This window comes from Formica exsecta, unplaced genomic scaffold, assembly GCF_003651465.1.
Source record: "Formica exsecta isolate Colony F162 unplaced genomic scaffold, ASM365146v1 scaffold237, whole genome shotgun sequence".
Lineage (NCBI taxonomy): Eukaryota > Metazoa > Arthropoda > Insecta > Hymenoptera > Formicidae > Formica > Formica exsecta.
The window spans coordinates 321267-345583 of record NW_021849649.1 but is presented as its reverse complement, the minus strand read 5'-3'; the positions used below and the strand labels follow the sequence as shown (position 1 = coordinate 345583).

The following is a 24317-nucleotide window of genomic DNA, read 5'->3' as shown; positions in this document are numbered from 1 at the left end:
CACTATCGCTACTTTATTTCGCGGGTTTATATCCCGATTTGACTATAAATCTCGCGCATAAACAGTCGTAAGAACGGGACTCGTCGCGCATCTCGAATGACTCGAATCAAAAATCACGCGAGAGATGCATTTCATTTCGACTTTGGAGTAAAAGCCGGTCCATCGAGACTCTAACGCGAAAGAAAGCACGCACACGGTCGTCTTACGATACACACAAAGAGAGAGGTGTATCGCGGGCATACATTGTCCGGTGAGCATTGTCGCAGTATTCTCCCCTTCGCTATATCCGCGGTACGATAATCCCGTACTTTGCGGAATAAGCAACGATTTTCGAGTCCTATTCTATATTATTGCGGCACGAAGAGAGATGCGCGCGTGTAACGCGGTGGGCGCTTGGTGGGCCGCATTAAAGGCCGGATAAACCTGCCACACGCGTACAATAACGCGCGCGTGGGCTTTGGAGACCTCCTCTCAATGCCATTCCCGCTCTTCTTTTTTCGTCCGCAGGTGGAATCGCATGATTAATGATCCTCAACGACGCCTTACTCGCTCGGTCGGCGCGCACACTCGGAAGGGATCATTTTATCACGCTCAGCGGATTTCGCCGACCGGGAGTACGTATTTCTCTCCGCAATTTCCGTGGAGGAAGCACTCGGCTAGGAATTCAATCGGCAATTGTTGAAGGAGCGCGCGAGTCCACTTTATTATTTTAGAATGATGTAAATATCAGTCAAAAATTATCTTTTCTTTCTTAAATGGAACCGTGTATTATCGCTGAAAAAAACAGTGAATAGTCACTAATGAAAAGTCTCATTGAAAGAATCGATTAGTGATAGTAACTATTTCAATGAATATTTTAAATCGCGCGTATTTTAGTATTCGTGCGAATGCGTCCTCGAATAAGATCCCTGCGATATCGAATTAGACGTGGAAATTCTGCGTCTCGGCGCGGTCATCGGAGACGGATATTTGCAACGCATCCAAAACTTTCCCGAGATTATTTGCGATCGTTGATGGACCGTTCGCGTCCCCGCGGAGCGCGTTGATTACACGGATTACACAAACTCGTGAGACTTGTAAAGCAGATTTCGGAAGGTCGGCGAATGGCCCGGCATCGAGTCGATCCGATATCACCAGGATCGCCGGATATCGTTAATATTTCATTTTACGCTGGCGAGAAACTTGATGGAAACATGTCCATACTAACGACGCTGTTATCCCGGCTTCCCGGCGACACGTGGACACGTGGCTCGTAATCCGGGAAATCTATCTGACTCCACGTGAGCATTCGATGAAATCTGCGTTTCTAATACGTACTAATTATTAACTATCGAGAATTACAATACTTTTACCTGACAGCCCACCCGAAGGGGTAACCTACTTGTAGTTTCTTTCGCACACATACATGCATCGTTTATTGTTCTAAATATAGAATTAGCAGATCGCGTCGTAGAATTTCTCGTCGCGCCAATATTATCAACAATTGATACAATAAAATTATAGAATAAAAGAATATATATATATATATATATATAGATAAATTAGACAATATCAACTAGGCACACCTGAAAAATTAATCTTATACGTATATACCTTCAACAGTTTTCAAACTCGAGCGCTACTCGATGGACGTGTAGCTAGCTGATGTTATAAAACGTTGCGAATTATCGTGTAATATTATCGCTCTTTTGCATAATTTTGTACAGGCTTGAATCGTTACGAAAGGGGAGAGTCACCAAAAAGGAAAAATGCAAAACTATGTTCCATCCGCGGGGAAATGAGTATTAATGTCGAGGCTTGACTGCGAATTGACCCCGCGTTTCGCTCGGATCGACTATGTCGCGACCGAATAAAGGGGGAATTGCTTATTTTCCCTCCACAGTGGCGGCGAAACGATAAAACGAGTCTTTGTAGGTGCCATAGTGGCCACTTTGCGGCGGTCGGGTGTGGCTGAATTAGAGTTTAAGAGATCGCTGGCTATTGGCAGGCAGCTCGTGTAAGCCACTGAATAGTCTCGTGTGTGTCCAACAAGCGTCCTTTTCAACTATCGAGGGTATCATGATATTCAGAGGCTCGGTTTGGAAAATTCACAATGACGTTCAATGAAATTCACGTTTTTTTCTTCGCTGCTTTTGCATCCTTCACTTTATGACAAAAACGAGCGCAATAATATATCATAATTTTTTATATTCAGAAATTCATAATATGTACGCGTGTATTATTGTTTTTGTACGATTAAGAAAACTTTTAAAAGTGGAAAGGGAGATGGCAACGCATCCAAAATCATTACGCGTTTTATTGGATCCGCCACCTCTGTGAAACCGTCAGTTTTCAAACTAAAGGGATTACATCGACAAAGTTTCAACGACGTTAAAAGAATATTCAACAGTCGCTCAAATGTAGAGTACTACGTTATTACCCGCAGATAGGTGTCGATCGCGCGCTTGTATTCAGATTGAAATGAAAAGAGTCGATCGACGGGTGGCCGATAGGGTGACACGGATGGTGCATTACTCGCACCCTCGAAAGTTTTTTTTTTTTTTTTTTTTTCCAAAGACTCCTATCGCGCAGTACACGAAATCGATGTGCTGCCCCGTATAAAAAAAAAAAAATCCATCTTAATTTCTCTTACTTGTTAACTCTTACTTGAAACATTATTGCGTAAACATATAAACGCTAATTAATACATAATTGTTTCAAGTGTTATAAAAGTTAGTATAACAGTTGTAAATATATACCTTAAATTAACACAAATTAAAAAATGTATTTACTTAGTTAATATATGTTACTTTACTTCAACGATTGTGATTATCGGTATGAAAATAAAAAACCCGAATGATTGACGAAAGAGAAATGGCATTATTGAACGCAAAAATTGAAAAACAGCAGGAAGCAAAAAAGAATACCGCGATCTTCTCCATTACTGATTTCCGCCTTGCAAGATATTTTCACGATAGAATAAGATAGACAGAGAGAGAACCGACGATGGCGATAGCGACGGCGACGACGACGTCGACGGCGACGGCAACGGCTTTCGTCGCGACGCGATACCACTCCACTAATTAGGCATTAGCGCAACAAACAACCCCGAGGTACCGTGTACCCTGCCTGAGCTCGCCCCCCCCCTGCCACCCCCGCTAACGCCCCGCCATGCTGTTTCCCTCAGCCGCTGAAAACCATCCCCGCGATCTCCTGGACGGAATGCTCAAGTTACAAATTAACTTGTAGAGATCATCCGTTTCCACCTCGGTTCCACGAATCCGCTCCCGTCAACGATAATTCGAATGCAAAAAATAAAAAAAAAAAAAAGGTACAGACGGAAAGTTTCCTTTCTATTCTATCAATTGATTTTATCAGTTTGAACTGTCGAAATATACAAACTCTCTGGTTAAAAATAAACCTTCGGGATAGTATTACCTCGAATCGAACATTTCTGCAATTTCGAATTCGAGTAAAATCAAAAACTTTGTTTATTTTATCATAGATACATAATATTTTATATGTAATATACGTATATACACGTATATATATATAATATTATTGAGCTGTAATTTAAATCTGAAGGAAAGAAAAATTCTCTATACATTAATTCTACAACGCAACGCGCAATATGTTTGACAAGGACATTTTTCTGCAATTCTCATGTAGCAAAAGCATCAAGGAAAACTGCCTCGTCGTTCCGTAAGCGTTAAATCGGCTAGACGAGATACGGCGAATTTTCTCGCTCCGGAATCTTACGTCCGTTTCGCGCGCGCCTCTTCCTCTCCTCGCGCGTCCTTTATTTTCGCCTCTCCCGTTTTCCTTCGTTACACGAGCTTTCCAAAGGTAGCAGTCGTTAAGAAGTATCGGACGACCTTCCTCCCCGCGAAATAACGAATCAGCGAGGCGTCTCGATTACGTAAGAAATCGGGAAAGTAACGAGGTCTCGACGATATACCAGACTCTGGGGTCCCATGGTAACGCCACCCGATAGGCGTCCTCGTACGCCCCGTGGCTCAAGGCGTTTCGAGGCGTCGTCGCTACAAAGTGGAGAAGCGTCGTCGTGAGAGAGCGTCGCGGCAGCGGGCCGAATGTTACCAATTATGAGGAATCACGCCTGATCGATTTCAGGATGTGAAATCGCGCCGTTCGCTCTCTCACTACATCTTGTTAAGGGTCTTGGAATCGAGCAACGCGAGAAACACGAGAAACAGAGAAAGAGACAGATAGAGACAGAGACAGGATCAAGAACGAATATGAATTTGTCATCATCTGTTATAATCCACTCCAAAGTTCATTTCATCCTAGAAAGCAATATGTTTAACAATTAATTATATATAGCACTATAGTTGGACTATTTGAAAATATCTCATTCTCAAATAAAAAATTGTGGAAAGAAGAGCCAAGTATGCAGTTTTAATATCATGGCTTTCTCTTCTGTCTTTTATTAGCTCGTTTTTATTAGTTAAAGCTTGGCGATTTAATTATTTCCTTAGTAAAAGTTTGACGTAAAAATTTATTTAAAGAGAAACTGCACAATTTCCCAAGTCGGACTAGTCGGCAGAAATCACCGCCGAAACATAGCGGATCATAAGTAGTCGGGAACAGTCCTACGCCAAGAGTCACGAGAGACGACGGGCAAGAGTTTTCGAATCGAGTAAATGAAGTCCTTTAAAGTTCGAGCCCTGTCAAGGAGTAAGAAATTCGTATCTCCTCTCTTGCCTCGAGAAATATGCTAGTTGTAGGGCGGCAAGATGCGGAGCACAGACAAGTAGACGATGTAATTCCACATTTCACGAAACTCTAGCACTACGAGCAGGGGCTCCGTCTAGGATACGCGAGACGAGTTGTAATTTCTTGGCAATACTCGCGAGTGAGATTTCTGAGAGACTTTCAAATACGAAAAGCTTTCAATTTTCTATACACCGTTAGTCACTTGTCTGAATGTTTGGGCATCCCGATCACGTTGTAATTGACTTATAAACACGCTATTACCTTGCGCCAGCGATTTACACGAGATTACACAGCGCATCTCTGCTGTGCGGTATTACAGATCAATTTATTCTCACGTTGTAAAAGATAATTGCCATTATTAGTCGATTATAACATATCGTTTTTATCCTATAAATAATCTATTAAATTTTTATAAAAATATGTGTGTTAAAATATTTATTATATATATAGTAAAGATTTTCACTTGAGAAAAGTGGGTCACGAGAGCTTATCCCCTTTACTATAATTCTCGTGACAAATGACAACCATGAAATTTTGGAGAATTTGAAATCATTTGCTGCGAAAAGAATGTGAAGCATCAATAATGGTGGAGGCGGAATTAAAGGACACCGGTCGACCGAGTTCTTATAATTGGAAAAGGCTTTGATTCCTTTGGGTGTAGCTTGGCAACCGAGGAAAGCGAAAAGATGAAGAAGGATGATAGAGAAAAGAGAGTCTCTCCGATATTTTCTTTACTTCCGCTGATCTTTCCAATTTTTGCAATCATCCCTTCTTGTAATTAACCTCCATTATCGCTGTTTCTATTGCTAGCTTCTCTTCCCCCCGCCCCCCCCTCTCTCTCTCTCTCTCTCTATTTATCTATCTGCAAAAGAAAAAGAGAAAGAGAGTGAGAAAAGGTAGCTACTTTTTTAGCAACACCATAAAACCTATATCGATCACAACTGATATTATTATAGTAAAAAGCAACGTTATTGTCGATCGTAGTCTACGCTTTCCTATTCGCCCTTTTCCCCTTTCGAGCTTCCTAATTATTGCAAACTTTGCACCAAGATGCGCTCTCGTAAAGATCCAAGATGGAACATCACGGATTTTCGCAACGAATCAAAAGTGAGAGATAATTAGGATTATGACGAATAATTGAGGATAACGCCTAGTCGCTCCAGCGAGCACCGAGTCTGACATTCTGTCTTGCCTCGCTCGAGGAAAATCAGTGGCGTTTTCAATAAGATTCTAATTATCGCAAACATCCCGTGTCTCAGGGTTTGTACAACTTCCCTCGCTTAACTAAGCGGCCCTAAACTTAAGCGCCGGAACTATAACCGAAACGCATCTCCCGAAACAATCTCGCGAGATAGCTAATTTCCATTCACGGTTGTTTCGAGTACGCATTTACCTCGTTAATTTTTGCAACACGAAATAAACGATTTAAATTATTAAGAAAAACGTACGCTCTTTCTTGTATGTTATAACGATCGATAAGTCGACGATGACACGCTAATATTTTATCGTTTATCTAACTTTTTTCCATTATTAATTGTACAATGATGTGATTATTCTCATTCTACGATAGAGATAACAGACTTTATATTATTGCGTTACATCACGTAATAATATAAAGTTACTAAAAATCAATTTATATTGCAATTTGTAATCAAGCAACTGTCAATCTTCTTTACAATTACTATAATAGGATTATAACGGTTTATCAGAGATAGATACTCTCTATCAGATTTCCAAGAATGCTAGCCTTTCAGCAAACGATAAGTGATGTTTGAGATATATATTGTTTCAAGATATGTATATATCGCGTCGATAGCAATTATCGCCGATAAGCGGCTTGTATCGAGAAACTATATCGCGAAATTATATCGAAACATCGAGGCAATTAGCAACGATTATGTGCTGCGTCTACTTATCCTATATCATACTCGTACTATATCAAACTCATATATATGTTGCCCGTTAGCGGCAACATTTCTCAAAATACTCGCATTATTAGTCACTCTCCTTACGTTAAATTAATACGCTCCTTTGGATCCCGAGCATCTTTCGTCAGTAAGCATCTTATGCTGCCAACGAATGCATTAATCTCGGAAAATGCGCGCCGTGTAAACTCTAGCTAGATAGATATATATTAATGACATTGCGCGCGATGAAAATTGTGTCGATTTAGAAATCCGATATTCGCAAAGAATGTATATCCAATAGAATTTAATCTAAAAATTGAATCTAGATATCGAGCCCCTTGAAATTTGCGCAACAAGTAGGGTATTCTGGACGGAAGCATTTTCCCCAACGAAGCTAAGCTCTAAGAAATCTTTCAGCGGAAAGAGAAAATGTAAAGTCTTCGTTTTAGACGAACGGCGCTTCCTCCACGACAGTCTGCAGCGGTATTTATACGTAAAGGGGTGGCGACGCGGGCGCGCGGCGCCATTACTATGCAAATAGATTCGGAGTGACACGACGAGAATGGGCTATACCACGGTGCACCTAACTGGCGCCCGTCAGGACACCATTTAATAGTGTAGTTTCGCCGTGCACACGCCACCGTGCACAGCCTCCACCACCATCAATGCGCGTACCCCCCGATACGAGTAATGAAATTGTCCATGCGCGAACCAACGCGACGCGACGCGACGGGACGCGACGGATCTCCGCGATCGAGCGCGAATATGTCGTTGCGTGCCTTTTGCGCGCCGAACCAGATTCGGAGAGGATTTGTTGGAATTTCAGGTACACAAATGAGTGCAAGTACGCTCACTCACACAAGGAAACTCGCGATATAGACGACGGCGGACGTATACTCTCCCTCGACCGCGATACGCAAGGTCCAAGTATAAACGTAATACGAACAATATTAAGCCCGCGGAATTTCTGGCGGTCCGACAATGCTATCTGCGATATAAAGGTATTTTAGTCTTGCGAATTCACAATTATATACGGAGACCATGGTGTATGGAGCGAAAAGCTAATTATTCTGAGCTCGGGATTAATGTCGCGCTCTTATGGCTTGGCGACTAAAGACTTAGAAAACGATTCTAGAAATTATTACTCTCTTTCTTTCCTTCTTCCGGAATAAATTTTAAAAATTTTTTAAAAATTATTCTCTGAAACTCTCCGTATCACCCTCTTCTTTGTAAAACGAGAATATTCGCGATATAAAGCTAATATTTTTCACCAATCGTAATTTTTCGTATTCAAGGAAAATAACGCGACGAACAACGCAAAGAGATCCAGAACATGATATTTGTTTAATACTCACCGAGAGAGAGAGAGAGAGAGAGAAAGAGAGATCGGATTCCTGAGATATATTTGGCGACAATTTTTCCTCAGCAAAAATGTCGAGGAAGCTCATCATTCTATGCAAGTTTCCAATTTTTGCCATGATATATCTTTGTAATTAAGCCTTAAATTAAAACTCTCTCTCTCTCTCTCTCTCTCTATTAAAGTAAACTCTACCTGAAATTAAACGAAGAATGCAGTTTTAGTAATCTTTCAATTCCCTATAAAGTTTAGTTTGCGAAAAGTTCTTTTTGAATCGCTTATAACTCGGAAATTATTGATGCTTCGATTTTCGCTAAAGAAAAATCGTTTTAAAATTATTTCAAGGATCTGCCATTAGCAGATGGTGCAGTGACTCTGGCATACTGTGTATATATACATAGATATAGATCTAAAGTATATGGGAAAATTGAAAATAGAGGTTTCCCTTTCTCTGAAAGAGTGTCAGGATTAAACAAATTCGCTGCATTATTCATCGCAAATGAGTTCTGTAGCAGACACGCAAATACGCACATACGCAAATACCAATTAAACTTATAATCTCAAAACGCGTACAATCTCATGTGAAACTGTTCATACGTGCCATTTGCGTTCAGCGGCAGATTCGCGAGGATTTGCTAGAATTTGAGATACATAAATGGCTAACTATATGCGCGTACGTTCACGATGGAAGTGGGCGAGTACGCCATCGATGGGCGTACGCGAAACACAGACGAGGTGAAAATAGATGTGATAAAAATACACAAGTGAAACAACAGAGAGAAAAGGGAGAAGGGAAATCACAAATGTTAAACAAATATCGTGGAAAATGTGTCTCTCGGTAGATTTATCATCTATATACGCTTACATTATACTTTTTTTTTATCGGTATGCTTTCGTTTTATCAGTCGCAATTTTTTATCAATCCCGATATTCGATTTGTAATCGCGATGTATTTTTAGGTCTCTTAAAAGGAAAACCATCTTTCGTATAAATTATTTCATCTATAAAAAAGTTAGCTTGTGTGTCATATACTAATGTCAAATTTTTCAATACATTTTTATATTCTCGCCAAATCGCACGTAATCATATTTCTGTATAATAACTGCATAAGTTGCTCCATTATCTTATAATTTTAAACGAAAAGTATTGCCGCCACTTTTTCTAAAATACGCTTCGTAGAATGTTGACAAAATATCCATAGCAACGACCATTTATTCGCTCAAAAAGTAGTTTTGATTTACATATGCCAAATGGAAATTTCATTTTGACAACGTCATAAAACCAACCTTTGGCAAATATATGTTGGAGCCAAGTTTTAATGACATGCTAAATTAATATCCGCCCTCCTTTCGTTACTCTTTTGCCATAAAAAGCCATGCATGTTAAATTTCACATATGAAGTTTTGCACTTACACGAACGACTTTCATAAGATACAATTATTAAGAAACAAATCATACAGGCTACAGTTATCTAAAATGATAGATAAATTAGAATAATTGTAATTAGCATATTGTAATTTGAAAATGGAACGAAAATGTTTTGTTTCGAATTCTAAGTAGATGGAACTCATGCTTTTTGATGTCAAAGCACAGAAAATCGCCTTAGTTATCCTACTATAACGAACAGATTTATAATCACGATAGATATCGTACTATATACAAATTAATTACCCGAATGGATCATTTTTGGAATACAAATCGTCTCTTGTCTCTTTTACTCTTTTTCATCGCGCCAAGAGCCGTTACGCGGAGAAGCGAGAGTCAAGGACGGTTAAAGGTTTAATGCGAAGTGGCGAAAAGGATGCTTAAAAGTGTACGGAAAAGTGTCGAGGGTGCTTAAAGCGGTCGGTCAGAGTACATACAAGTTTCGAGAGTGATAAAAACTCGTTGCGACGTGAGTTGGCAATCGCGACACAAGCAACGCGGTCGAATACAAAATACAAGTACGATACGATATCGCGATGATATGATATCGTTTATATAAAACGTGAAAAAAAAAAGCGACGATAAAGAGCGCGTGACTAGATAAACGGAGATCCGTTCGTCGAAAATTTCTCGCGCGTATAAACCGTGCATACCGTGTGCCATTTGTAATCTTTATCGGGATTTAAAGCGATGCAGAGATTTGTATTCATTTTACGGCCGCATAGAGCGAGGCCATAGTCCGATCGCGCAATGTGTAAGGCGATGGTATCAAGGCGTACGCGAAGATTGCTGTCATCGTCGTTAATTCTCATTATCGCTTAATTTTATAAGCGTCTCCCTCTACGTCGACACGGCACATTCCGTGCATACAATCGCTACACTTGGGAATACTAAATTGTAAATTGTAAATCCCTCCCTCTCTTCCGCTCTCTATGCCCTCATCTCTCCCCTTTGCTAATTTCTTTCTCCTTCTGTTTCTAAATGACATCGAAAAACAAACTGAAATAAAAACTAAACACAAAGCTACACATTTTAGCAGCGAGCTAAAAAGGATGTCGTTTTTTTTTTCAATGTCGAGGAATTAATAGTTTTTCCATAACTCGAAATAAAATAGTGAAAGTTTTATCACATTCGTTTCGAATTAAATCGAAGAAATAAATTTTTTACGCACAAGAGATATCGGCCAAGTTGAGAGATGTAGCAAATTTATTATAACCTACTCTATCAATCGCCGAACGCGTTTCCGCCCAAGATTGATGTTTCTTCGCAAAGACTGAAAAGCAACATCCACCACCGTGGCCGCCGAATCACCCTATCGAGGTTAACCCTATCTCGTTATATCAAAACACGATTAACCCGTCTCGATGATGAACAAGTGTGCTCGTCTACTCGCGCACTTTCGAGCATTTCCCTTCGCATTCGCACGCTATCGATCAATCTGGTTATCGGCGTCAGGAAAAACGTGGGAGTGAAAGCATCAAAGATTCCGATATTTCGTAATTGGAGCTTTTCCTCGCGCGCTTTGCCCGTGAAAAGAAATTCTAAAAAGAAGATATATCAAAAAAGATCCCGGCACGTGTGGCTCGGCTGTCTTGTAAGGAATGACGAAAATCCTAAAAATGGAATGTTTCTCAACCTGTATAGCTGACGCAAATTTGCGTTTTAATGTACTATTGTAAATGTACTATTTTTATGTAAAGAGAGATGTATTATTTAGCAAAATTGTGTTATATATAATCCTTTTAAATATATATTATATCTTATTATATCCCTTCCTAAAAATTTTATTTAAAAAATATTTGAAAAAGTCGTTTATTAAATTTAAGCATAGAACTCTTGAAAATATAATTAGTTTAAAGTAACAACACATAGCAAAGATAATGAGCCTTTAACCGAAAGACGCATTTTTTCTGGACACGGATGACAATCTGTTTAGTATTCCAAACTGCGTGGTCGGGAGTCAAGACGATTAATTATGCCGGTTAATTATCTCACGAGGACAAATTTTCTATCCGCTGTTTACGATTAATCATGCACCTTGTCACGTGGCGAATACCATTCTGACTTTTCGTTTTGGACGGAATACCGTAAAACGTACAGTGCCGTTAAATGATATTAATCACACAAATTGCAACATAGTTATTTCTTTGAGCGTATTTGGCCCCAACCAAATACCGTGCCGTTAAAAGACAAAAAATATATTTTTGAAATAGATAAAATATTTCAAATATGATATATGATAAATAAAAAAATGCAAATTTTACTTCAAAGGCGATACATTCCTCTAAAAAATAAAATAAATAAATAAAATAAATAAATAGAAAATAACTCTCTGACAAAGAACATAAATAAAAATCGAAATATTTGTCGAAAATGTCGTTTGTCAATAAATGTATACAAAATATTTTTGTCATAGTTTTATATTATAAAATAGAGTCGTAAATATACCGATTCGAAATATCAATTTTCTCTAAGCGGCGTTTTCGATGATTCCGTAAATCAGTCAGAACAATTTGGTGACGATGAGGATCGCGACCCGTCTCATCTCGCATATTCTTGTTTTCCAGGCTTATCAAACGACAGATAGATCTTTTCCGCGAGTATAAAACGTAAGTATAGGTCCATATATACGGGACTGTAGGCGGCAAGGGAAACCCCCGTAGCGTGCCGTGTTTCGGCACCCTGTCGCGAGGACAAAAGTAGCGAACGATCGCGTAAGGGTCGAGGGAACGAGAGGACGAGAAAAGACGGTCCGCGGAAAATGAAGTCAGCTCTCGGTTCCATCAAGCGGCCGTCAGGGAGTCGACCGCCTGTACCGTTCGCCTGGCGCCTGTCTGACGCCCCCCTTTTTGCCTCCCTTTCGCTCACCCCATACCTCCCTTTCTCTTTCTCTCTTTCTCTCTCTCTCTCTCTCTCTCTTTTTCTCTGTGCGAGATATTCGAGACGAACGAGACACCCTGATTAAAACGCCAACTCTCCCAGGATATCGGGCTCCAGGTTCGCGCTAGTCTTCCTTTTTTTCCTCACCTCTCTTCCTTTCTCACCTCCCACAGTGTGTCCACCTTCGGAAAGTAAATATCGGCAGAGAACGGAGAAACTAATTATAGTTTCTCGGGCGGACATTGCCACGCAGCCGAGCAAAAAAAATGTGTCTTAAGGTTTCATTCGCTATTGAAATCCGGTCGCCACGCAACCGGGGTGTACTCGTAAAATAGAGGAGCGGCTTAAAAGATCGCTCGCGCGATTAAAGGTAGAGCATGGAACAAGTCTGAGACAGAGACCGATTGTGTAGGCATTCTAGGAAAATATTTTTCTATGTCCGCGTCCTCGTTTTATTTTCTTCAAAATACTCGAAGAACATATACAAACGTCGTAAATGTAATGGCATTATATCGTTATTTGAAGAATTATACTTTATATTCTTATATATTCTATCGGGAGTTAAACACAGACAGATTCAATCTTGACTTTTTTCAGACTATTTTCAATAAAACAATAAAATTTTACAAAATAAATAGAAAATGTATGATCTAGTCAATTTTCATAAAAATCTATATTACACGATAGTTTTTATATATGGCAATTATTAGTTATAATAACAATAGCAATGTAATTTAACTAATCATCTGATACCATTCGGAAAATATAATCATATTCCCAAAGTCTCTATTAAAGCCTCGTACTCTGGAAAGTAGGGCATTCGCTCACTAAACGAGCCCATTCACCGCGATCGAAGATAGATCGAAGATGTGGATGACGAGCGACGAAATGACGCGCAACGACGTGCAATTTCTAGCTGGCGCTTAGATCAATTTAACGCGCCAAACACGATAAGTGTTTACTGGAGGACACTGTTTTTGAATCGATTCACCATTTCTATGTGCAATATAATTTCGCGATACGACCAGGATTTTCCAGGCGTGGGCAATTTGAGATCATCGGCCCCGCCTAACGCGGAATACACCGACGCGATGTACCTATTTATGATTGTATGTATATATATATATATATATATATTAAAAATTTACACTCGAGAATAGAACATTCATACAGAATTCTACAATTTGATACTATTGTATTTTGTTAATCACGAGCACAATGAAAACAATCATCTCTCTCTGCGAAAAAAAAACAAGCGAGAAGAAGGAACAAGCCGAGAGAGGCTTGCTTTGTCAAGAGATAATATAGGAAAAAGGAAGAAAACTAAAAAGAGAGAGAGAGAGAGAGAGAGAGACGCGGACCTATGGCGAGAAGCTCTACTTGAGTTAAATTAAAAATACATTCTTTTCAACTATCCCGAGCGCACCTAAGACCACCTCTAGACGTCACAGTGGTCGCTTATAAATTCTCGGCTGCATCGCCATGCACGTTCGAAGGAAATTATATTTCAATGAATCCTACTTTGCGTTCCATTATCGTCTATTCACGTACCAGTCGCAAAAGTTGAGCTCGTCGAAAATAACATCGTTCCATGTTTCATGTCTGATTAGTTTTTATCGCGAATAACCTGTTCACCTTTCTTTTCCAATCCGCGATGAGCGACAATCGTCGTTATCTCACCGTTCATTCACAGCGTGCAATCTTTATGAAAGCAAAAGTATATAGATAGTATATATACGGCTAACTTGGAAAAAAAAAAAAAAACAACGATGGATTCGAGATTATCCGGCAAACTCGGCGAGGCTCTCCTCAACAAAGCACTTTTCTAATTGTTTTCGAGGACGAAACGTGTACACACGCACAGCTTCGCACGGTTACAACACGCGTAAAATATAGCGAGCCTTCGTCGAACAAATGGATGAAACTCTTACCGCGGGATTGAGGTTTTAACGTCGATTGTACCAATTGCTCAATTGCATTTATGTTCTAAGATTTTTCAGAGAAATAATTTGTAAAAGTTTACGAGCTGCTATTTTTTATCACGGATCTTTGATCGAAAAAATAAGAAAAAAATACAATTAATCGTGCAATTATTTCGTTGATACAGCGTTTAAATATTGAGCAAATAGCGCTGTGTTTGTATAATATATCAATGCAAATAATAATTAAAAATCGCGAAAGTTGCGAAAACATAAAATATCTTAGTAGTTTATGAAGGGCTTCTATAAAAGTGTGCATGTAATACATCTAGTTTATCAACAACATACTTGGGGAAAATAAATTGGGAATATTTCAAACTGTGATTGAATTGTGACGTCATTTCGTGAGGTCATTTTCTGTAGTCGAATAAGAAATATATGGCAATGCCCAAGTGTTCCTCATATCGTAGAAATATCAGCCGACCGCGATCATTGAACTTTCTCAACACAATTCGCCCCTAGCAATGTCTACCTGTCACATTGCGCATCTTTTTCCGCACCTCGTATGCTATTCTGACTTTTTCTTTGGGAGTTTTATTTTAGCCCACAAGAATAGCGCGTCGCGAAAAGAACAGGTCAAACTTGCAAAGCTTTTGCGATATATATCGTATATATAGTTATATATATACAAAATGCAATACTGATACTCAAAAAAAAAAGAAAAGAAAAGATTTGATATTTATCGTATATAATTGTCGTGCACTGACAATGAGAAAGAGTGCAATAAAGGCATACTATGTACCAAAGAGGCTTTTACAGAAATCAATTTTAAAGAAACAGCATTACAGAAGGCACTCGATGAGCAAAACAAGTAGCGATATCATCTTTAATGGCATACACGAAAAAGCTTTGAACTTGGATTATTTCGACTGGGCTTTCTCGCATAAAATCATTCACGAAAAGAATAGAAAATAGGTTGTATTCTAAAACAATGCCCATATATTAATTATAAAACTATATTATATGTACATATATGATATAGTATGCGCGGTTAAAGATTTAAAAACCTTCAATAAGTTGTCGGCGCAAATTAAATTCAAAATTTTGTATTTGCTATGCGAATTTACACGTTCGCTGACATACTCTTTGCCTCTTTGTCATCATTTGCGCGGCAGGTTTACGAATGACATCGGAATCGTAACGGAAGTTAAATACGGACTATCGGATAAACCGTGTGTAAACGGAAGTCGGATTTCTAATTAAAAGCGGATGACCCGTGAAAACAGTGATGTCGACTGGCGCCCTAATGTACATCTAGCGTAACCCGCATCTAATCCGTGAACCGCGTTTAACGTAAAACGTCCTACATACGAGAAGTCCGCTATGCAATTATGCGAATGTTTGAAATATGGGGAAAATGAAATTAGTCGACTGCGGAAGGCAAATTATCATGAGAGATATAATGCCAATCTGATGACATTAGATATCGCTATCCGTCGAAAGAGACGGTATTCGATAATTTTCTTGACGCATGTTCGAAAAATATTGGTTAAAATATTTTACTCCGCAAATTTTAATTCTTAATTTATTGATAAAAATGATGAAAATTGATGAATTTATGATCAAATTAATACAAGACATATCTATCTTTGGAACAAATTTATATCAAACATTCTAATCAGAATCTATCCTGTATCTTTCTCTCTGGGCAAATTTTGAGAAACTTCTACACAAATTAATCTTAAGATACGGATACTTTTAATATGATTGCTTCCACTACGCGAGATAATAAAGATATCGATGTTCTGTATCGATAGATTTAACGTTCAAATTATCATCGGTACGTTGCTAATAACAATAGTTAAGGCACTCGATGAGCAAAACAAGTAGCGATATCATCTTTAATGGCATACACGAAAAAGCTTTGAACTTGGATTATTTCGACTGGGCTTTCTCGCATAAAATCATTCACGAAAAGAATAGAAAATAGGTTGTATTCTAAAACAATGCCCATATATTAATTATAAAACTATATTATATGTACATATATGATATAGTATGCGCGGTTAAAGATTTAAAAACCTTCAATAAGTTGTCGGCGCAAATTAAATTCAAAATTTTGTATTTGCTATGCGAATTTACACGTTCGCTGACATACTCTTTGCCTCTTTGTCATCATTTGCGCGGCAGGTTTACGAATGACATCGGAATCGTAACGGAAGTTAAATACGGACTATCGGATAAACCGTGTGTAAACGGAAGTCGGATTTCTAATTAAAAGCGGATGACCCGTGAAAACAGTGATGTCGACTGGCGCCCTAATGTACATCTAGCGTAACCCGCATCTAATCCGTGAACCGCGTTTAACGTAAAACGTCCTACATACGAGAAGTCCGCTATGCAATTATGCGAATGTTTGAAATATGGGGAAAATGAAATTAGTCGACTGCGGAAGGCAAATTATCATGAGAGATATAATGCCAATCTGATGACATTAGATATCGCTATCCGTCGAAAGAGACGGTATTCGATAATTTTCTTGACGCATGTTCGAAAAATATTGGTTAAAATATTTTACTCCGCAAATTTTAATTCTTAATTTATTGATAAAAATGATGAAAATTGATGAATTTATGATCAAATTAATACAAGACATATCTATCTTTGGAACAAATTTATATCAAACATTCTAATCAGAATCTATCCTGTATCTTTCTCTCTGGGCAAATTTTGAGAAACTTCTATACAAATTAATCTTAAGATACGGATACTTTTAATATGATTGCTTCCACTACGCGATAATAAAGATATCGATAGATTTAACGTTCAAATTATCATCGGTACGTTGCTAATAACAATAGTTATCTTTTATCTTTCTGAAATGATATAACGCGCGCACAGAAGCATAATGATCGTTTCGTTACACGAGTGACGGCGTGTTTCACGGGAGGACAATTTGATTTGTCTTGCAGACACGCGTCGCCCTCGATAACGATCTCGATTACTCCTACCCGAGGCACTGCCTCGCTCACGCCGATTAGAATTGATCCTAATTACACCTCAGTGTAAATCCCGTATTAGAAGACTCTGCGATACGCGGGGCGGGACGCAGCATTACTTGGGCTGTTGCTCGGAGACGCGAATACCATTACCGGCGTCAGATCTATTTAATTGTTGCTAATGCCAGTCCTAATGATCCGTTTCCAATCCCCAGTCCGATTACAAACCCAGGTTCCGCCGATTTTCACCAAGTTCGATACAAATCGGAAATACATCGAGCGTAAATCTCTCTTATCTTGAGCAAAGTAGAATTATACGAAGCATTAGCAAGACATTTTCCAAGTGTTTGGGAGAGAGCCAGATAAGATCTTGTCTTCTTTCTTAAAAAAAAAAATCAAAATTCCTCAAAAATAAAATATTGAACATGTGTTATATTTTAAGCGCTGTAAAAAAAAAAGACAGCGAGAAGATGTAAAGAATTTCTTGTAGCTCAAATCTTTGGAAAGATCTATTAAAAGCTTGAAATGGCTTCGTGAGAAAGTGGATCGATAATAATGAAATCCGTACCGTTGCTTAGAGCATCCGAGTGAGAGTCCAGGAATCTAGGATCGGTGTAAGTTCGTCGTTGGCGACAGCTTTGTTTAATCGTCACCTAATGTCTCTAATGTTTCGGTCTTACCCTTCGTTCGTCCAGGGAAATTGCCTCGCGGTACAGTCCTTCCCGGAGATCTAAGTTACACTGAACGTAAAGCTTGATCTCTATTGCGAAGTTCTCAGCTCGACCTCGCTTTGACGTCTCTGTGTAGGATCAACTGGATTGTTGAATCAGCGAATTGCCATTCGATGTTTGCGGAATGTGCATAGATCGTTGTGTGTTTATAACCACAGATCAACGGGCAGCTCCGTATAGAAAGGACGTTCAAATCCGATTGATCGAGCCCAAGCCCGTTAATCGTGCCACAAGGATACGTTAATGATTAGAAATACAACCTATGTGCGCGTATGTATATTTAGCGGATCATTAATAACAAATGTCCCCCCGATTAAACTATCCGGATATATTTACGGTATCAAACAAGAACTAGGAAGATCATCAATCAGATTACGGTTGAAATGTATCGTTGGACTTCAAACGTATGTGCATCGTATGTACATCATATAAATATTACGACACCACTTTATATACAGTGTCTCAAAATGTACCGAATGTCTTTTTAATAGCAGATTCTCTGATCAATTTGGAGATAATTTTTCTTTACTAAAAATGTCCAGGCAATAATTTCCGAATTATAAACGGTTGAAAAAAGGATATTTTTCGTAAATTTTATAAAGTTAAAAGATTAACGAAACTATACTTTGCAGTTAATTTTAGATGAAATTTATTTTAAAAGAGAATTTTATTTTGTTATAAAAATATATGATAGATAAAATTGCAAAAAGTGACTTTTTTAACATTTTCGCTAAAGAAAACCGACTTTAAATTGACTAATGAATGTGTTAAATGCTTTTAAAAAAACATTCGATGGTTTTAAAATACTCTATACACAAGCATGTAAAATGCTACGTGTCATTTTCATGTAAAAATTATCTCCATGCGATTATAAAGTGAATTCGATTCTCCCGATATATTTCGAATGGACTATTTTCTCTCAAAAGAGATTTATCGGAAACAGACGTTTCGGGCATAGCCAAGGCTATTGGATTAAAGTGATAAAGATTGCTTACTGCCACATCCGACAACGCAAGACTCTCTCTCTTTACTTTAATACAACTTAATTCTTTTTAATTAAATGCTGTCCTGATATCGTTCTGTGTATCTTCCGAAAACACTTTTCTAATTTTTTTTCTTTTGTTAAGTAAATCTCTATTGCGCTCGTGATAATCGCGCTAAAAAACGAATGTAAATGATATTCGATATTATCAAAATTTTGAAAGAACTTATCGTAGCCACGTACCTTAACCAGTGCCTCTTTGTCAGAGCTGTATGGCAGCAGATGGCATCGTATTGATCGGCAAGCCACACTATCAAGATTATGTAAAACGCGGTGGTCGTGTCATTGAAAAATTCGGACATAAGCGCCTCCATTCCTGAAAAAAAAAGACAGAAATATCCTGTGAGTAAATCTAAAGAAAAGCTTTCGCTTTTCCTCTTAATATTTCATATTAAAAATGAGACCTGTTTTATGTTTTCGATTTGAAATCGGACATTTACAAATTACGATGGTAAAACGCGTGCGCGTGAAAAGTACAGCATTTAAAATATAGCACACATATATTTTTAACATACATATTTTGTCTTTGTCCATTATATATATGCCGTTGATTGGTAGAAAATACATGCATGGTAAAGGGAAAAAATGAAAGTAAATTAATTGATAACACACACCGTTACGCTTATTTAATAGAAAATCTCTTTCAGTCTATCTGTCGCGTCGCGAAATAATCAAATATATACGTATATAAATCGCAACATATTTAACCAATTTTCAACTGCGTACGTCATCAACTATATTAAAATATTAACATTGTGAGTAAGAAGGCTAGAATATTGCCTCCATCTGTCGTTGACGCGCATGGCAATTAAAGATTCGTTATATCGCCATTGTTATGATTTTTCTATACTGCAATTGTGATCTCAAGTTCTCATAATCTTGTAATGATTAATATGTCACATTATATATAAATGTACAAAATATATATTTAAAATTGTATTAATATAATAATTTGCAAATTTAAAAAAAGATAATTGCTTGGTAATTGCGATCAGATGCTATCGATATATCAATATTCGATGCTATTAATATCGAATAGTTTCTACGCAATTAAAACTGCAACCAACGTGTACCGTATTCGCGAGAATCGTTTTGCATGAATTTAACACGCAGGTATACGGCCATTAATGATGTAAAAACGATGCGTCGCATCGATTCATCTTATCATTCCGCGAACGTTAAACGTTCAATCTTACTTAACAAGTGAAATATTACCGCGAATTATAAAACAGGAACGTGCGATGTAAATACATGCGAAATACATATGTATACGATATATTCTCTAGCGTGTTTCCTAATGGATTGTAACGATACGAGCACCCATGGGAAACCGTGCGGAAATGACAAAAGTATTGTAGGGTGTGCCCTGGCCGGATCACGAAAGTGCGAAAACGACCAAGTTGAGGTACGTCGGCCAAGACTTGATTAATGACAATGCTGAAGGCCTTTCTTCGGAATCGAGGAATCGGGATACGATTTATGTCTTTCGTCAATATATATTTTGGTTAAATTTGAAAAATAATTGGTCTCGTTATATATATGCGAAAATAATTAACGGACATGCGGACTTTCTTAAGAATAAACGAGTGTGGTACGATTTCAAAAAAAAAAAATATACAGGATAAAATAACAATTAGAAAAATCAATCCAAAATAATAGCCGAGTAATGAATTGCTTTAAGCTTCGAGCCGACGAGACTCGCGCGAGACAGAGTAAATATGACATACGAAGATTGCGAAAAGCAAAGAAAAGCATTCTCGTCCACGATTGCTACCCTCTGTTTACGCTCGCGCACGTGGTCGAGCCGGTATTGGCTCCGAGTCGGTTTTTCGAAAAATGTTCTCGTAAGAGAGCGCGTATATTACTCGCGGGGGATCGTGGCAGTGTTAGATGAAGGTGCCCGCAGGCTCGCGCAACCAGCAAGAATGGATGATCCCGAGACTAAGGGCGCGACATTAGATAATTAGTTTCTCGATCGGACACACAACGCGACAGAACACGTGAAAGAAAACAACGCCGCGGGAATGCTAATGAGCCGGGCCCACGTCGTTCGTATCCTCGCGGATGTACACAGCCGGGATACAAAAGTACAAATCGACCAAGAGACGTGGTCTGACAGCGCTCACGGAAGGAGGGGAAAAAGGGGGCGACACGACAACGTGAGAAATTACTTCTTAAGAGAACGAGGGCGGCCGTTGTCTCGCGAAGAAAAGAAAAATCACTTATGCCGCTATTGTAACGTAATGTTGCGTTCGCATTGGGATTCTTATACAAATGTACAAGCTGCTCGCAAATTATCGCGCTTCTTTACTTTCGCCTATGGATTCTTCGACAAATTTTTGTAATTGATTTGTCCTTATCGATATGTCAGAAAAAAAAAAATTATAAACGAAATTGTTATTAACCTTTAACAAATCAAAGCTTGAACTTTGCTTTTTATCGATACAAAGAAATAGAGAACTAATTAATTTCAATACACTTTTCCTCCTATATTTTTCCTAAATACCTTGGGAATAATAATGTAATAAACTTTATATTTAAAAAAAAATATATATATTTAGAGAAAATCGAAAAAGGAAGTTAAAAGTATCGAGAAACATATCATATTGTGTGTCAATGTTTCACCAGCTAAAAATTAAAGTAATGCACATTTGAAATTCAGTAGTACGATTTTGTCAACAACCAGGTGGCCAGCGGCGACTCATGAATCGTGTCCGTCGAAAGAATCGTTAACATCGGATAATACGCGGATAATGCACTCGTTTAAATGCATACTAGTCGAGCATTACCTTACCGTGTAGATAAGCCTCTAACGCGATATCCTGGCCGAGCATACGTAGGATTCACCGTCTAACTCCTGATCTCATCCCCCTCTTCCCATCTTCTCAATTTTTATAAAGAGATGTTCAAATTCCAATAATCTCTCGTATAACGCTAAAATTGCACGGTGCAATTATATGCTCCGATTTATGTTACCAGCATTTTTATCAGAATATAGAGATTGGAGCGTAGTCACGATTATTTCACAAGCGTTAATTAGATAAGTTGTGTACTATTTCATCAATGATAAAAAAAAAAATCTCTCTTTGACGAAAGCGCAATTTTCCATTCGTATTCGGGGCCGCAAATCGCTCGAGCTTAGATGGTTAAAATGAAAGCCATGGAATGTTCACGTGAACCGAATGTTGCTAATAAACGACTGTGCAAAATACCGGCGTGGTCCGAATCGACGAAATGGCGCAATTTTCCAACTGCCGACTCTGACTGCGAATTCGCGAATCATGACAACGTGCATGGTCGACGTGCAAGCTTTCGCATAATTGAGTAACACGTTATTGTTGCCGGTTCATGCCGCCCACGGTTCGCCGACACTCATCGTCGGTCGATCGAGCGTAAACCTGGTCCTTATAAACAACGATAATTCGCAAATTTGTTCTTGTTGATGTAATAAACGATAACAGGAATTGAATGGCGACAAATAAAGGCCGTTGGCCGTTTTAATTATAAGAACAAAACAGATTTATCATTTTCGAATAGAAAACGAAGGAGCTTTGGTATACGCGAGCAAATTACACGACTTCTGAAAAGGAGACGAGATTTCACGCCCCCGTTCGAATATGTATATATAGCGCAAAATTTTCATACGCGATACGAAATAATACTGGAATGTACGTCGCACGCTTTCCGAAGAGCTAATAATGTGGTTAATCAATGGTCAACTGTGTACGGCCATCGCTCACGTGTCATCGGCATCGAGTAGAGCCTGGCCGGTGCCAATATTCCGCGCAGCCCGGCAGAATCCCCATCCCCATCCTCATCCCTCTAATGGACATAATATTTCCCGCTAACCGACCACTGCGAACATGTTTGAGCCTGATCGGACGCGAGATTGAACGCCTATTTGGTTTTGATCGAACGCAAATGAATACAAGTCCTGGATCCTTATGAAATTTTTTCGTCAACCGAGATTCGAAGCACAAGGATTGTACGCATAAACCAATTTTACTTAAATCTGCAAAAATCATCCGCGAATAGAGAGAGAGAGAGAGAGAGAGAGACCATTGTTTCAAGAGCCTCCCAAAAAAAAAAAAACCTTTTAAATGTTTTAAAAAATGTTTTATACTCAAAGATATATATATATTATTTTATAGATCCGTTACTAATAAGGATCTCAGTTACAAAGTTGTACGAGTCGGAATTCCCATCGAAAACACATTCGCGTCGTATAAACTCACTGTATAAACTCGCAGATCTCCTTTCGCGGAATGACTGTTGACGTGAAATAATTAGAAGTGAAATCATGCTCATCAAAGCACGGAAGATTTAGTCAAGGACCAATCAGGACTAGTATTAACCGTCGTACGTCGAGGAGCAGAGCGACGTAGGTATCGTAGAGTAGCAGATCCCGATCAAATTATCCGCCACTATACTAGGATCTTCGCTCTGCTGATGCTGCATTGTACCAGAAACGGCTTTAGAGCCGGAGAGAGGCAAAGGGATATAGACTATGGTTTAATCTGGTCTAGCGATCGCGTGATTTAAGCCAAGTCCATGGCATACGTCGACGCCTCGTAAACATTGGCGAGAAAACGAGAATAATATCATCTGTTGCTCGTATTAGAAAAATACGCGACTTTGAACGATACGTACCTAGTTGCGTGAAAACATTTCGTCAAAAATAATTCGCACGAATTTTTTAAATTACGTTACGATTATCTCATTCTATACGTACTTTAGATTTGCAATTTAAATTTTTTGCGTTTTTATCGCGATTCCAGTTCAACGATTAAAGACTATCCGCTTTAATCCACAAACATCGAGATGCTCGCGTTCACGCGCCTGTATAAAATATGCTAATATGTATACGGGCAGAGCTCCGCCGACGTTGTAAGCAGATAAACGGAATGGCAACGGGTGCAACGTGTTCTGACCGTCTCTGAAAATGTGTTTACAGCGTGTTAGGCGGTCGATCATGCGTCACTGATGCACAGAGGCGCCGTTGCTTTCGTTCTTTGACGTTCCATTATGCAAAATCGTCTTCCACGTCTTCCACCTAATGCCAAATGCCGAACGACGCGTGGACGATTTGACGTGAATTCACGCTGATGATGCCGCGGGCAACCGCCAGACAAAATACTGCCCATCGACGACGAACACGGGGACCGAATATTGAAAAAGAATACGCCAAGCCGAACAGCAGATAGCGTTGAGAAAACGCAAAACGCAGAGGGATATAACATGTAATATCAACACTAACGTACGTAAATATCGATTTCCGAGTTATTTATAAATTTAGAAAATACAAAGATTCTCCTAAGATAATACATACATGTATAACAAAATC

General features: G+C 38.8%; 1 protein-coding gene across 1 annotated transcript in view; it reads right to left on the bottom strand.

Moving 5' to 3' along the window:
- LOC115235928 (membralin) overlaps nucleotides 1-24317 on the bottom strand; it is a 65238-nt gene that overhangs the window by 14785 nt on the left and 26136 nt on the right. Inside the window, exon 10 of the mRNA XM_029808040.1 lies at nucleotides 19157-19289. Within this exon, the coding sequence (XP_029663900.1) occupies nucleotides 19157-19289 (133 nt within the window). The remainder of the gene's footprint in view (nucleotides 1-19156; nucleotides 19290-24317) is intronic.